The sequence below is a fragment of the Pleurodeles waltl genome, chromosome 10 (genome assembly GCF_031143425.1).
Source record: "Pleurodeles waltl isolate 20211129_DDA chromosome 10, aPleWal1.hap1.20221129, whole genome shotgun sequence".
In the NCBI taxonomy this organism is placed as follows: Eukaryota; Metazoa; Chordata; class Amphibia; order Caudata; family Salamandridae; genus Pleurodeles; species Pleurodeles waltl.
This window is the reverse complement of record NC_090449.1, coordinates 791,856,843-791,870,885: the sequence shown is the minus strand read 5'-3', so window position 1 is coordinate 791,870,885 and position 14,043 is coordinate 791,856,843. Positions and strand designations below refer to the sequence as shown.

Genomic DNA, 14,043 nt, shown 5'->3' with positions numbered 1-14,043 from the left:
AAATACCGCCGATCCACACATTGTATGAAAACATGCTCTCACCTACAGCCCAGTGCCCCAGGGGCGCGCAGCTCAGTGGGTGGGAGAAGGGGTGCCCGGGTCGGGGGTCCTCTGGGGGTGCGGGGCCAGCTCGGGTCACGTGGGAAAGGGTGCATGCTCTTAGTGAGACGAGTTGTTGCTTCCCCGGAGATGGCTAGAGCAGAAGGGCCCATGCTTGCAGCCTGTCAATTCCAGCGCCGGGTCACGTGACCAGCACCTCCCTGCTAAGGATGGGGATAGCTTTCCACGTCAGCTTACGTCTCCCAATTTCTACTTTACGGGTCTGCTTCAAAGAGGCAGCTGCATTAGAGAACCATGTTAAGCCCGGCTAATGCGCTGCGCCCGAGGTAGCCCCCAGTGATGGAGTTTGACGAGCGGGTCCCCTGCTCCTCCAACATGTATTTGCCAAGTTGCACTTACTACGTCTCGGGACACGACTTCTCCAGCATACCCTCCTTCCTGCCCCAGACCCCGGCCTCCCGCCCCATGAGCTACCCTTACTCGTCCAACCTGCCCCAGGTGCAGCCGGTGCGGGAGGTCACCTTCCGGGAGTTCTCCATTGACCCCCCGACCAAGTGGCACCCGCGCAGCAGCCTGGCGCACTGCTACTCCACGGAGGAGCTCATGCACCGGGACCCCGGCTCCTCCGGCGTGGGAGAGGCGTTCAGCAAGGGCGCCCCCGGCCCCTACCACCACCACCACCCCGGCCCGGGCTACAACGCGGTGGGCAGGAACGGGGTCCTGCCCCAGGCCTTCGATCAGTTCTTCGAGACGGCGTACGGAAGCGCAGACACTGGCCCCGGAGACTACGAGGGGCCCAAGGGCTGCGCCAAGGCTGCGCCGGCGCCCGGGGGCGCCCCGACCTCCGAGACCTGCCGAGGAGCACCGCCGAGGGAGGCCGAGCGCAGGGGCGCCGAGAGCAGCAGCGGCAGCAGCTCCAGCCCCGAGTCCTCTTCCGGAAACGCAGAGGGGAAGGCGGCCAGCGGCGGCAGCGGCACATCCAGTACGTAGTAAGGCAGCGCCCTGCGCCCGGGGAGGCTTCTGCAACGCAGCGCGCCGCTCTTAAACTTTTATAAGCTGTTTTATAAGCATACGAGGTTTATTGGAAGGGCCTCTCCATTCCCCAACAAAACTTTCTTATAAAAGGACAGATCACGTGCCCCACTGCTGGAATTGGCCGTGAAAAGGAACCTGCCAAAATCATGGTCCACAAAAGCAGGGCTACCTCTCCACTCCCCACCCACCCCCCTCTTTTAAAAGCCCCTTCCACTTCGGTAAAATAGTGTTGCGATCATTGTGCGTCCTTTATTGCACTGAAAGCCTTAGCGTTGCGTTCCTAGGACCGTATTCACAGGCTGCTGGATGTTTTTTCCCCCCTAAATGTTGCATTTGTATTTTTAAAGATCGCATGTAGTCAGATGCAGCCAGCCACAATACCATTAAAAAATACATTACCCTCCTGAAACAGTAGACGTGCCTTTGTTCTGTCCCACGGGCTATTTGTCTGAAGTTAGTCATTTTTCACAGGCGCATGTGGTCTCCGGTTTTCTGCCTTTCTGCCCTCGCTGCTTGTTAGTTACACTTGATACTTAATATGGGGCGACATTGATTTGCTGGATTTCAACAAATCGGTGCCTCTCAGCCACCGTAACATATATATCTAAATCATACTTTATATAAACAGTAGAGAGTTTTCAGAAGAAAGGGTACCAGGCTCGTGGCTGTGTGCAGAGCTGCAGGGATTCGTTTTTAGTTATTTGCGCACGGGGGTGATTTGCGCCGTCGCAGACCGGCAGCGCTGTGAAGCACGCAAAGCGCTCGGAAGACGTGAGCCTGGAGAGAGAAGGGCGCAGGGGCGTTTAATAATTATCGCGAGGCTGCAGATGCCACGGTAAGTTTTATGATACAGCGTAGCGCGCGGCCCCTTATTACACACATCAAAGCCGGAATGTCAGTCATGATATGAGCATAACATGTGTCAGAAGCTAGTGGCCCCAGTAATCAGCCGTAATACTCGCTGGCGTGTAAAATGTGCCTGCAGCGTTCATGTGCTGGGGGGCGCGGGTGGGGGGTGCCTCTGATTCAGCCTGTAGAACAGCTTCGCCTAAACCTCCCAGAGTCAGAACATAAAGCAAGCGAGTGATAATAGTTCACATTTTCTTAGCTCGGGGTGTTAAAGAATGTGAAATTTCTTGGATTTGGGGCGTGTTCTGAGGTGGAAATTCCAGTAGACCAGTTGCTAATGGTTTTTAATGCACCCAAATGGCTACATATGGGTTTTGGGGAATTGGGTAACTTAAGTCCCGCTGAAAGATTTACTGGAAATCTCACGTTTAAAGAAAACATTTATCGATCCCTATGAGCAGGCCCTAAGTGTTACTAGAGTTTTCTATATTGCTGTTAAATGATAGCCAAAAACCTCATGTGCCCGGTAATTGTTCAGTGAGAGCCATTTGTAACTGGTAAACTGTGCTTTCCGCCAGCAGGGTGGCGAGGCTGTCTGCCTACTTTGCCCCTTGTAGATCCCCCCTGGGTGTTCGTGCATGGGTCTCCCACCTTTAGAGGCTCTGAGGGGCGAGCCTTACCTATGACTGAGTCCCTTCTCTCCCTGTAAGGGTGGGCTACCGTCTCGGCCCTCCAGGTGTGTGTGTTTTTGGGGGGATACATAAGCTAATATGTATACCCCAGACTTTTACATGGCCATCCTCACGCTTTCCCCTTGGTTAGATGGGGTACCTTCTACACCCCCCACCCCCCTCACAGTGCCTCAGCCTCTCCTCTTTCCACAGCCTGCTGCCTCCCTCCCACGGTGGGTGCTTCCCGGGGGAGTGTGCATGGGCCCCCCTATAGGGCGATCTTGACCCGTGCCCCCCTGGGGGAATGTGTAGGAGGCCCTCTGCATCGCGATCCTCCCCCGTACCCCTCTCTCCTCGAGGCCTTTCTGCCTGTTACCCCCGTCCCGCTGCAGGGGCTCCCTGGGGCAGAGTACACGGCCCCCCACCCTCCCTATCCTCGTCAGGGCGATCAAGACCCGTCCCCCCTCTCCTCGAGGCCTCTCTGCCCGCTCTCCCCTCCCGCGGCGGGTGCTCCCGGAGCGCACCGGGCCCTTCCACGGGGCTATCCTCACGCCTCTCTGCCTCTCTTGTCTCCCACAGGTGGGCCGCGCCCGCGCAAGAAGCGCTGCCCCTACACCAAGTACCAGATCCGCGAGCTGGAGCGCGAGTTCTTCTTCAGCGTGTACATAAACAAGGAGAAGCGGCTGCAGCTCTCCCGCATGCTCAACCTCACCGACCGACAGGTAAAAATATGGTTTCAGAACAGGAGAATGAAAGAGAAAAAAATCAACAGGGACCGCTTGCAGTACTATTCCGCCAACCCCCTGCTCTAGGGCCACCCGCGTCCGGGAAGGGGACTCTCAGCTGTAGTCGTGCCCGAGGCAAGTTAGAGCCAAGGCGGCTACCTGGCGGGAAGGAGGCGCGCCTGGCAGGACACTGGGCTTGGCGACCTGGCGTGTGCGTAACAGCAGCTTCGGACACTGCCTGTGTTTTTTTGTATTTATCGATCCATCGGAACTGGTGTAAACCTTCACACACTCCCTTTCCGGAACTATGCGCACCCCGTGGAAAATGCGCAGGAAATAAACCCTGTTATCCGCTTTTGCATTTTTGTGCACCCTTTTACCAAAAAATGGCACAAAGTCTCTTAAAAAAATATGTGAATATTTGGATTGGTGCTGGGCTCTTGAAAAACAGTATTTTTTAAATGAATTCTATCTGCGCGTTTACTTTCAGCAGAGGTGCTCTTTCACGCGCAATGCATATCCACGCGGGAAAAGCGAGAAACTTGTAGCTACCCCACCACAAAATAAATTCACACCCCAGTGCAAGGATTGTTTTAAGTATCGAGACAGTAAGACACTGGGCGAGGAAGCGGGGGAATGGCTAGAGTGCTTTCCGCCAAGACGCAGGACGAATCAATCACCACAAGTCAGGAATTGACTAATTTAGATTGACTGTACGCATTTTGTCCCCAGAAGCCTGTGGTGGCGAAGCGCTTGATTCCAGATAACATAGCATATTGGAAATCCTCAAATGCAGACCATTGGTCTTCTCAGAGCTGGAGGTTTGTTTGGGAGGTGGGGGCGATTTATGAGGGGGAGAGGGGGGTCGGAAGCCGGGCTTGTTGTGTCTGGCTCACAGGCCGTGTACAGGAAATACCTGTGGAGAGGCGCAATTAAGCAAAAGCCACCCAGAACTCCTTTAAACTTGGGTCTGTGCAGTGCTCACAGCTCCCTGGCCATTACCTAAGGGGCGGGGGGTGAGGGGGTCTGTGATGTTCTTCAGAATCAGAAATGGCGGCAGCAAGGGGGCTTGGGATTATTCCGATACATATAAACATCCTTGCTAAGCTTTCACGGATTTCACGGTGTGCAGAGTGGTCCCGAGTCCTCTCTTTGTTTTTATTAATCTTTAAGTAAATGAGAACGGCTCGCGATAGCTGAAGTTATTTAAGTATATATGAATAAAGTATTATGTCTGTCGGGAACCAAAGTAAATGAAATGCTCATGTAAAGAAAACACATTTTTTCCAGAAAACGTATTGTTTGTTGAAAGGGTTATTTGAAGATACAGTTATTTGAATGTATATTTCACACGCAAACTGTTTTGCAAGACGTGTAAATAAAATCTTTGACCTATTTTGTTTAAATGCTATTTTTTATAACTCTGGTTGGTGGTGGTGGAGAATGGATGCTGGGCAACAATCATTCGTGTGAACAATAGCTTTCGGTTTTGCATTGTTTATGGTGAAAAGGGTGTTGTGGAAAGATGCAGACTACCATTGATTTGGAGAAAAAAACTGCTCACCCGCAGTTGCCGAGTTTTACAAATTTATGGGATGTATACGTATTTGTATATATATGGTTTTCTTCATCCCAAAGCATTGGCTGCATGTGTACCACAAAAGAGCGCACACGAAAATAAAAGAATATGCAAGCTACTGGAATTCCTTTAGCTTTTAAATTATTCAATGTTTTATGTGTCATTTGTTCAAGCAGTTTATTGTAAAGTAATATATTTCACGAGAGAAAGTCAGTCCTGTTATAACGCCAGGTCCGTCATGGACAATTTTATAGAGCATAACTTTGACCTGCACCGAAGTGGTGGAAATCTTTTATTTAAAAAAAAATAATAATAATTGGTAACTATATATGTTTTCGATATATATAATCATACAGTTATAAGGCCGAGATTGGGTAATTACCATAACGTTACATATGTTTATTTTGAGCCAGTTTCATTGAAAAACAGATCATCTTTATTTAAATACCTGCTGGTAACAATAAAATGTGTTTGTTTATCTTCCATGAATAGAAAGATGAAGAAACAATGGTCTATGGTAAAGCTATGTTACTGGTATGGGGCTGTAATTATGAGGTATGACGATGAAATCCATCGTTAGCATGAACCTGTGAACTGTGAAAATATATATGTCCCATATTACACCCGTCTCTCTCTCTCTCTCTCTCTCTCTCTCTCTCTATATATATATATATATATATATATATATATACAGTGCTTTAAATGGGCCGGTACTCTCCGGTACTGAGTACCGGCACTTTTTTATTTTGAGAGGGAGAGTACCGGCTTATCTCAAGAAAAATGTAATACTTTTAATTGGAGAGTACCGGCACTTCTGAGAAACAAGCAGGTACTCTATTACAGAGTACCTGCACTTCTATTTTTCCATTTAAAGCACTGTATATATATATATATATATACCCACACACACACATGTATTAATACAGTGATATTTCTTTCAGCAAACAATTTTTTGTTTTTACAAAGGGGTCTACCAAACGAACTTGTTTTAAGCACCTGCCCTATCCCCATTCTTCAGTTTTTAAAACTGAAAACTGTGAAAAACGAGGGCAATTGTTGCCGTTTTATTTTATTGTTGCAAAGCAGTGAAGTCTCTCCTCATTCAACATTTCAACATTTCAGAGCAGCTCGTGCAGCGTGGGGTTCCTTCACATTCATTTCTGCTGCGTGGTAACTTGGCGTGCCTGGGATCTCGGTAGGGTGTGTGCTATATCCAGGTTTCTCTTGTTCTTTGGCGTTGAACTTCCGTCTTGCTTTGGACATCACCATAAACTTGAGGGCAGCGTGCTTGGCCTTGCCGCCGCGTGGAAATGTTGAACTGCGAGACAAAATAAACAATATTTGGTTTAAGGTGTGTGTATTTATCTTGATGTCTCAAACTCGCTTCAGTGGGTCTCAACAACATGCACCTTGAAAAATAGCAGGTCTTGATAACGCCCCCACCAGACAGACACTTGTCTGGACGGACAAACAGTCCCACGGAAAGACAGACGGGCCGATTGGGGTAAAGCAATTCGCGTTATGCAGGAAACTTCCTTTTCTGGTTAAACAGTAACTGGTTTCCAGGCAGATCCGCCGGGCAGTTGGGAACCTGGACTTTATCTCCGGGACGCACTGGTAACCTGGACCAATAAACGCAGATCCCCTGTGTTACTACGGCAATTCAGTCATAAAAACTGTCCGCTGAATTGCGGATTTGCATATTCGGAATGCAGTGCTATAAACCAGGCAGAGGGGCTGCAGCCACTGCAGAGAAGTAAAAAACTGGAGCTGAAATCCCTGGTCCGCTGGGCGGATTTCCCTTCAGCCTCTTTAAAACACAGGCGAATAAATCTGAGGATGTCTGCCGGCAAGGAAGCGGTTTGCCACACGGTGGCGCGCTTGAGATCAATGTCAAAGCCACAGCGGGAGAAGCGCAGCAGTGAGGGATGCCTGGCCTTTGTTCCCCTCGGAGCCCAGGAGAGGCGCCGTGGGGCCGCCCGCAGAGTGCCGTTAACGTGTGCAAAACATCCATTTCCAGACCCTTTGCTCCACGCTGAGCTCAGCGGTGCATCACGTTATTGGCACCTTTCCAGCACCGTCCACCTACACGTTAATATGTAATCAAAGCATTGACAGAGTGAAGGAAAAAACACGGTGAGTACACTTATATCTGACGTGCCCACGTGCTTTTCCTTGTTTCGGATTCTAAACGTGTGTCCGTGTGTGTGTGTGGCGTGTGGGAGGGGGAGGAGGGGCGCTATAATTCACACGTAACCCACGGCTCCACCTGTGTATTTCAGGGATTTGTGATTCGTTTATAACAAGAAATAGCCAATTCTCCGTTTCTGTGAGATAAACTACATCTGGCGACGTAGTAAGGAAAAGCCGCCCACTGTGATGTCCGAACTTGGTCAACATTTTGTAACACAATTTAGATGATGTGGAAATCAATATAGTGGTGGCAGGGAAGTGATTGAAAGAATGAGTGCGAAGACAGGAAGCCAAGCAGCAATAAATGAAAAGGAAAATAGAATGACTGAATAATCTGGGAGACAAAACGCAAATGACAGAAGAAGCTAGCAGGCAGACAGGGTGCATATGTAGACAGAGGAAACAGAGAGGCAGAACAGACAAATTACGCACAGCACAGGCAGCCACAAAGAAAAGGACAGACATACAAACAGAACATAAGTACACATCAGACAGATGGATAGAGCGAAAACACCTCAAGAAAGAAGAGGTACGCAGATGGATGAACAGATAAATATCACACATAGTTGGATTGATGGTTGAATGGGTGAATTAATTAATAAAAGGATGTATGAATGGGCGGACGACGGACTTTTTGTTGGTCGGTTGAAGGTCTTCTAACCCAGTGGATGATCGTGTGGGAGCAAGCATTGAAAAAAACATACTCTGTTCAGGAATGAATTGGGTGGGGTACAACGTTGCTTGCAAATACTGAAGTCTAGTGATGAGGGTGGCGGATTTCAGTCCCTTTGGTCCGAGAGTGAATGTGATAGCACACGGTCTGTTGGTGCATAGTCTGTTTATACTAGATTGCGTCAAGCAGTACCTTATGTTGATTTTACTTGTCTATCAAGTTTGTGGGTGCATTTGGTGTCATGGGTGTCCCCTTGAAGTGGTGCCCACACAGGTAGGAAGAGTAATGGCTGCAGTATATCACTGCAAAGCCAAGGGAAGGGAGTGGCTCGTGGGTCCGTGTTACCCGGCTTCACCCACTGGTGCACGTGCTGTTTGTAGCATACCGCATAGTATAACACATCACAAACTGGATTGAACCACTGGACTATCAGGATTTGTTTTGACAAAGGATTAATGTATTGGGGTACGTTTTTCCTGGCTACTTTGGTCAAAATATGGCCCAGATTTATACTTTTTCAGCTCTGCATTTAAGTAATTTTTTGATGCAGAAGCGGCGCAAACTTACAAAATACGATGGCCCATATTTATACTTTTTTAGCGCCGTATTTGCGCCGCTTTTTGACGCAAAAACAGCGCAAACGTACAAAATACGGTAGTATTTTGCAAGTTTGGGCCGTTTTTGGGCCCAAAAGCGGCGCAAATAGGGCGCTAAAAAAGTATAAATATGGTTCGATATTTTGTAAATTTGCGCCGATTTTGCGTAAAAAAAATTAGGCAAATGCAGCGCTAAAAAAGTATAAATATGGGCCTATATGCACACGTGTTAAGTAAAATGGATGGATGGATATGCGTGTCACAATTGTATCAATAATTGGGATAAAACATCATCACCATACACATTCTGATTGACCTAATTACAGCGTAAATTGTTGTGTGTATGTAGAATAGTATATACACACGCAAGAGAAAGCGATGGAAGTAATTTGAAGATTACAAAAAAACTGGACATATTATCCCTTTTGTTGGCTTGTTGTGAATTCACAAGTACGCTGCATTCAGAAAATGACTCTAAACGCTGCATATTTTAAGCGCAAACACTTTACATACACACTGACAACCAAGCGTGAGCACACTTTCAGCTTTGTTTGGAATGTGTGCTAGGGACACCATTTACTGTTGTGCAAAGAATCACTGCACCTAATCGAAGTGTGGGCTTTATTCAGGTGTCCCCCACACCGGTAAATAACCCTGAGGCTCGCACATGCTACTGAGCAGCTTTCCAATGTCCACATTATCTGTGATAAGTATTTTGGCCCATATTTATACTTGTTAGTGCCGCATTTGCGCCGCTTTTTGACGCAAAAGCGGTGCAAACCTATACAAAATACTGTTTTATTTTGTAAGTTTGCGCTGCTTTTGCATAAAAAAATGACGCAAATGTGGCGCAAAAAAAGTATAAATATGGGCCTGTATATTCTGTGCGTGTGTGTTGGTGTGGACAGGTGTGTATGTAGGTTTGCACACACTAGTGATCGGTCTTAAGTCCGTCACAGAAAACACTTATACCCAGAGGGTCTTTGCGTGCAAGCCAGGTTTGTGGATTAACCATTCATTCTTTAATTTTTTTGCTTTGGGATACTGGGAAGGTACACTGAGGATGTAAATAGTATTTTGTAAATTTGCACCGTTTTTACGTCAATAAATGACGCTAATGCTGCGCAAAAAAAGTACAAAGCGCAAAAAAAGTATAAATCAGGGCCCTAATCTTTAGTATCCCCTGTGATTTTTAACGTCCTTGAATTGTGTGCACCAAATTCTGCGTAAAATGATTGGTGCCCGAACTTTTATGTGCATTTAAATTTTGATACAGACTGGTCCAGTGGGGCTAAAGCTCTAGTGCATTAAAATGTCGATTTACCATGTGAGTGAAAATGTAATGTTGCTCAAGTGCTCATGTTTGTCTTCGTACACATACGTGTGTGTGTGTGTGTGTGAAAAATACACGCTTCAGTAAATGTACGCGATTACGTGATACCACTGAGAGAACGTGGACTGAATCTGACTATCTTTGTGTTTTACCATTTGCAACATTGTGGCATTAACAATACGTGTTTCCCTAAAAGCCTAATTGCATTTCTGTCACTTATTTGGAGGGAGAGCAGGTGCAGCTCTGCTTTAGCTCTGGCTTGGTGAACCATGGCTTTCACGTTATAGAATGTCTCCTGGTTGTTAATGTACTTTGGGCCAGATTTACGAAAAAGTGTTGCAGTGCAGCGCAAGTCACATTGCAAAGGGCAGGAATGCGCTGCCTTTAAGAAATTTGGCACATTCCTGTCCTTTCCTCCTGCGCTGGTGCACTAAGGGCTTTCGAGCGCTAATGCAGACACTCTTGCACCATGGTGCAAGGGTGTCTTGCGTTGTAGGCGGTATTGTTTTTGTGCAGGAAAGAGCACCTTCCTGCACAAACACAATCATGGGAGACTTTTTCCTCTCTCTCTGTGTGCTGCAGAGCGCAGCACACATAGAAAAAGGAGAAATAAAGATATTTCTCCTCGTTGTGCCTCACCTTAGGAGGCGTAGGGTTTTGGTGCATCGTCAGGTTTACCAGGGTTGGTAAATCTGGGTGTGCGTCAAAATCCATGGGTGTTACATGAGAACACCCATGAAATGCCTCCCCTGCACAGAGTAAAGCAAGGCAGCAATTTGCGGCCATTAAAAGCGACGCAAAGTGGCTTTGCGTGGCCTCATATATTTGGTTGAAAGGAATGCACCACTGTTGCATCACAAAAAATGACACAACAGTGGCGCAAGGGGGGTCATAAATATGTCCCCAAATTTTTAAGCTCATGTACACTCATAGACCCTCAACACACAATCTTGCGCACATACTTAATAACACAAAGAAGCACCCACACTCATACTCACTACAAACACTTGCCACACACGTGCATGCACGTCACGCACACATACACACACTGGTCTCCCCGTGTACATATTATTACACACACTGCAAACACAAGCACACACACAGTGGACACACATGTGCACACACGTACCTACACATAGACGCACACATAGACTTTCACACAAACATAAGCACAAGTGTAGCCTTTGTACAAGCACATACACACACACACACATGTTCCCATTCTTGTGGTGACTATGAATATGCATGGACGCCTGCCTTATGGTGATTAACCTTTACCAAAGTTTTGAAAATATAAAAAATTGCAGATAAATATTGCAAAAAAAATCAGGATACAGGATCCTGCTTCAAACTTGCAAATATAGCTTAATTTAACCATGCGCACAGAACCATCCCCATGAGGGCCTGGACACGTGTCACTAACCTTGTGAGAACTTACTCAACAACTATTATTTGTGATTGAATACTTTCAAAACCAAATGACTAAATGTTTATTTTCAAGTCCTGTATGTAGAATGTATGAAAGTTTAATCATATGTAAACAGACAATCTGGATTTTGATGATAATGCATTTTTCACTAGAGAAACGTAGAGAAGCAGGTCGATATAAAAGGACTCACAAATACGTAGTTTGTTGACAAGTGTTCACAAATGTTAAGGTATAAGGAAAGTACACATAGGAAAATTAATTGACTAGCCATAGGACAAGCAATGTAGTTAGGTGGGCAAACCAGGGCTAGATTTCCTAGTCTTATTTTCTATGACTTCACCACCAAGCATTGTCTACTTCCGATGGCTGTGTAATGATAGTCCCCTTCAAGATTGTGTGTGTGGTTATCTTAATGTAGCAAGACCACAGATATAGTGTGTAATGATAGTCATGTTAAGTCCCAACAGAAATACTGTAGGATCATACCCATATGATCGTTATAGTATGTAATTATAATCATGTGATTATAGCAATGGCCAGGTCCCCACTTGTGATGTTAGTTATATTCAAGTACCCTCAGGGATAATGGATGATTATTCGCATGTTCAAGTCCCCACAAAGATAGAGAGATAGTGTGTGTTTATAGTGATACCCATCCTCCCATAGATATAGTGTGTGATTATAGCCCTGTTCAACTCCCCACAGAGATAGTTTGTGAATACAGTCCTGTTCAAATCCCTACAAAGGTAGTGTGCGATTATAGTTCTGTTTAAGTCCCCACTGAGACATAATTACCGTACACAGCCTGAATGACCTAATTATAATGTAAATGCATGTGTGTGTAATAAAGTTTAAGTCCCCACATTAATAGTGTGTGATGATACTCATGTTTAAGTCCCCACGGGGATGGTATTTAAATATAGTGATGCCCATGTCCCCACAATTATAGTATGTGGTTATAGTCAGTTAATGTCCCCACAGAGAAAGTGTTTTATTTTAGTGATGCCCAGCCCTCTACAGACAAGTATAGTCATGCTCAAGTCCCCACAGAGATAGTGTGTGATTATACTTATGGTCAAGTCCCCACAGAGACATTGTGTGATTATAGTTATGGTCAGGCACTCCAAAGAGATGATGTGTAATAATAGTGGTGCTTAGCATGGTATGTGGTAGTAGTGATGCCCAGCCACTAACAGAGACAGTGTATGATTGTAGTTATTTTTAAGTCCCACTGCCATAGTTTGTAATGCTAGTCATGTTCAAGTCCCACATAATGTATGATTATAGTGATACCTAGGTCTTGGAAGATAGCTTGTGACTAAAGTCATTTTCAAGCCCCCACAGAAATTGTGTGCTATTATAGTCATAGTCAGGTCCCCACAGAGATAGTGCGTGAGTCTAGTCATGTTCAAGTCCCAACAGAGAGAGTGTGTTATTATAGTGATGCCCAGGTCCCCACAAAGATAGTGTGTGATTGTAGTCAATTCAAGTCCCCACAGAGATAGTGTCCTAATAGTGCAATGTCCATCTCCCCAAAGAGATAGTGTTATATTATAGTGATGCCCAGCTCCTCAAAGAGATTGAGTCAAATTTAAGAAAAGTGGTGCTGCACTCAGTGCAGCGCCACTTTTCTTGTGCCCGTTAGCGCCACCTTAATGCCACCATGTGCGCACTGTATCTAAGATACGGCACACCATGGCGGTAGTTAGGGAACTATTAGCAACATTTTTTACGCTAGTTTGAAGCTTTGCAGGGTTAGCGTAAAAAATGTTGAGGCTAATCCTGCAAAGCCCATTGAGGCCCATTATGAATAATGTTGTGCCTCCTTTTAACGCCTGCTCTGAGTAGGCGTTAAATGTGGCAAAATAAATGACACAAAGAAATCTCTTAGATTTCTTTGTGCCATTTTTTAGGCCCCCTAATGGGGGAACTCCCCCTTTGCATACATTATGCATGGTGCATGCATGATGTAGCGCAAAGGCTTACAAAGTGGCACAATGCATGCATTGGGCCACTTTGTAAATCTGGTGCAGCATTTTTGGCCATCTAACTCCACATTAGCTTAACAAAAATAATGCTAGTGTGTCGTTAGATGGTGCAGGGGGGCTCTTAAATCCACCCCATAGTGTCTAATTATAGTCATGTTTAAGTCCCCACAGAGCTAGTGTGTGATTATAGTTATGACCTAGTCTCCACGAAAATGGTGTGTAAAAATAGTGATGCTCAGCTCCCCAAAGAGATGGATTGTGATTATAATGAAGCCCAGCTTCCCACAGAGATTGCTTATGCTTGTACTTATGTTTGACTCCTGGCAGAGATAGTGTTCAATTATAGTTATGTGGATGTCCCCACAGAGATAGTGTATGATTATGGTTATATTGAAGTCCCCACAGTGATAGGGTGCAAGGATAGTAATGTTCAAATCTCACAGAGACAGTATATGATATAGTAATACCTAGGTCTCGGCAGATGTGATTATAGTAATTTTTAAGTCCCCACATAAATACTGTGCAATTGTAGTCATGTTCATGTTCCCACAAGATAGTGTGTGATTATAGTCATGTTCAAGTCCCCACAAAGATACTGTGTGATTATGTTTATGTTCAAGTTCCCACAAAGATAGTGTGTGATTATAGGATGCGCAGGTCCCCACAAAGATATTGTGTGATTATGTTTATGTTCAAGTTCCCACAAAGATAGTGTGTGATTATAGGATGCGCAGGTTCCCACAAAGATAATGTGTGATTATAGTTATGTTCAAGTCCCCACAGAGATTGTGTGTGATTACACTAATGCCCAGGTCTCCATAAAGATAGGGTGTGATTATAGTTTTGTTTTAGGTCCCCACAGAGATATCGTGTGATGATATACATGTTAAGTCACAAGGAGAAAGTGATTAT

General features: G+C 45.7%; 2 protein-coding genes and 1 long non-coding RNA gene across 3 annotated transcripts in view; 2 read left to right on the top strand and 1 right to left on the bottom strand.

Annotated features, from left to right (window-relative positions):
• The first annotated feature begins 191 nt into the window (after nucleotides 1-191).
• Nucleotides 192-5,063, top strand: HOXA11 (homeobox A11). Its single transcript, XM_069211438.1, has 2 exons — nucleotides 192-1,042; nucleotides 3,195-5,063. The coding sequence occupies exons 1-2, from the start codon at nucleotides 400-402 to the stop codon at nucleotides 3,425-3,427; spliced, it is 876 nt and encodes a 291-aa protein (XP_069067539.1). The 5' UTR covers nucleotides 192-399; the 3' UTR covers nucleotides 3,428-5,063.
• A 234-nt stretch (nucleotides 5,064-5,297) lies between these two features.
• LOC138261893 (uncharacterized) overlaps nucleotides 5,298-14,043 on the bottom strand; it is a 38,508-nt gene continuing 29,762 nt past the window's right edge. The window contains exon 3 of the long non-coding RNA XR_011199172.1: nucleotides 5,298-6,237. This is a non-coding gene — a long non-coding RNA (uncharacterized lncRNA). The remainder of the gene's footprint in view (nucleotides 6,238-14,043) is intronic.
• Nucleotides 6,663-14,043, top strand: part of HOXA9 (homeobox A9) — a 49,323-nt gene continuing 41,942 nt past the window's right edge. The window contains exon 1 of the mRNA XM_069211439.1: nucleotides 6,663-7,055. The gene's annotated coding sequence lies outside the window, so the exon portion shown is untranslated. The remainder of the gene's footprint in view (nucleotides 7,056-14,043) is intronic.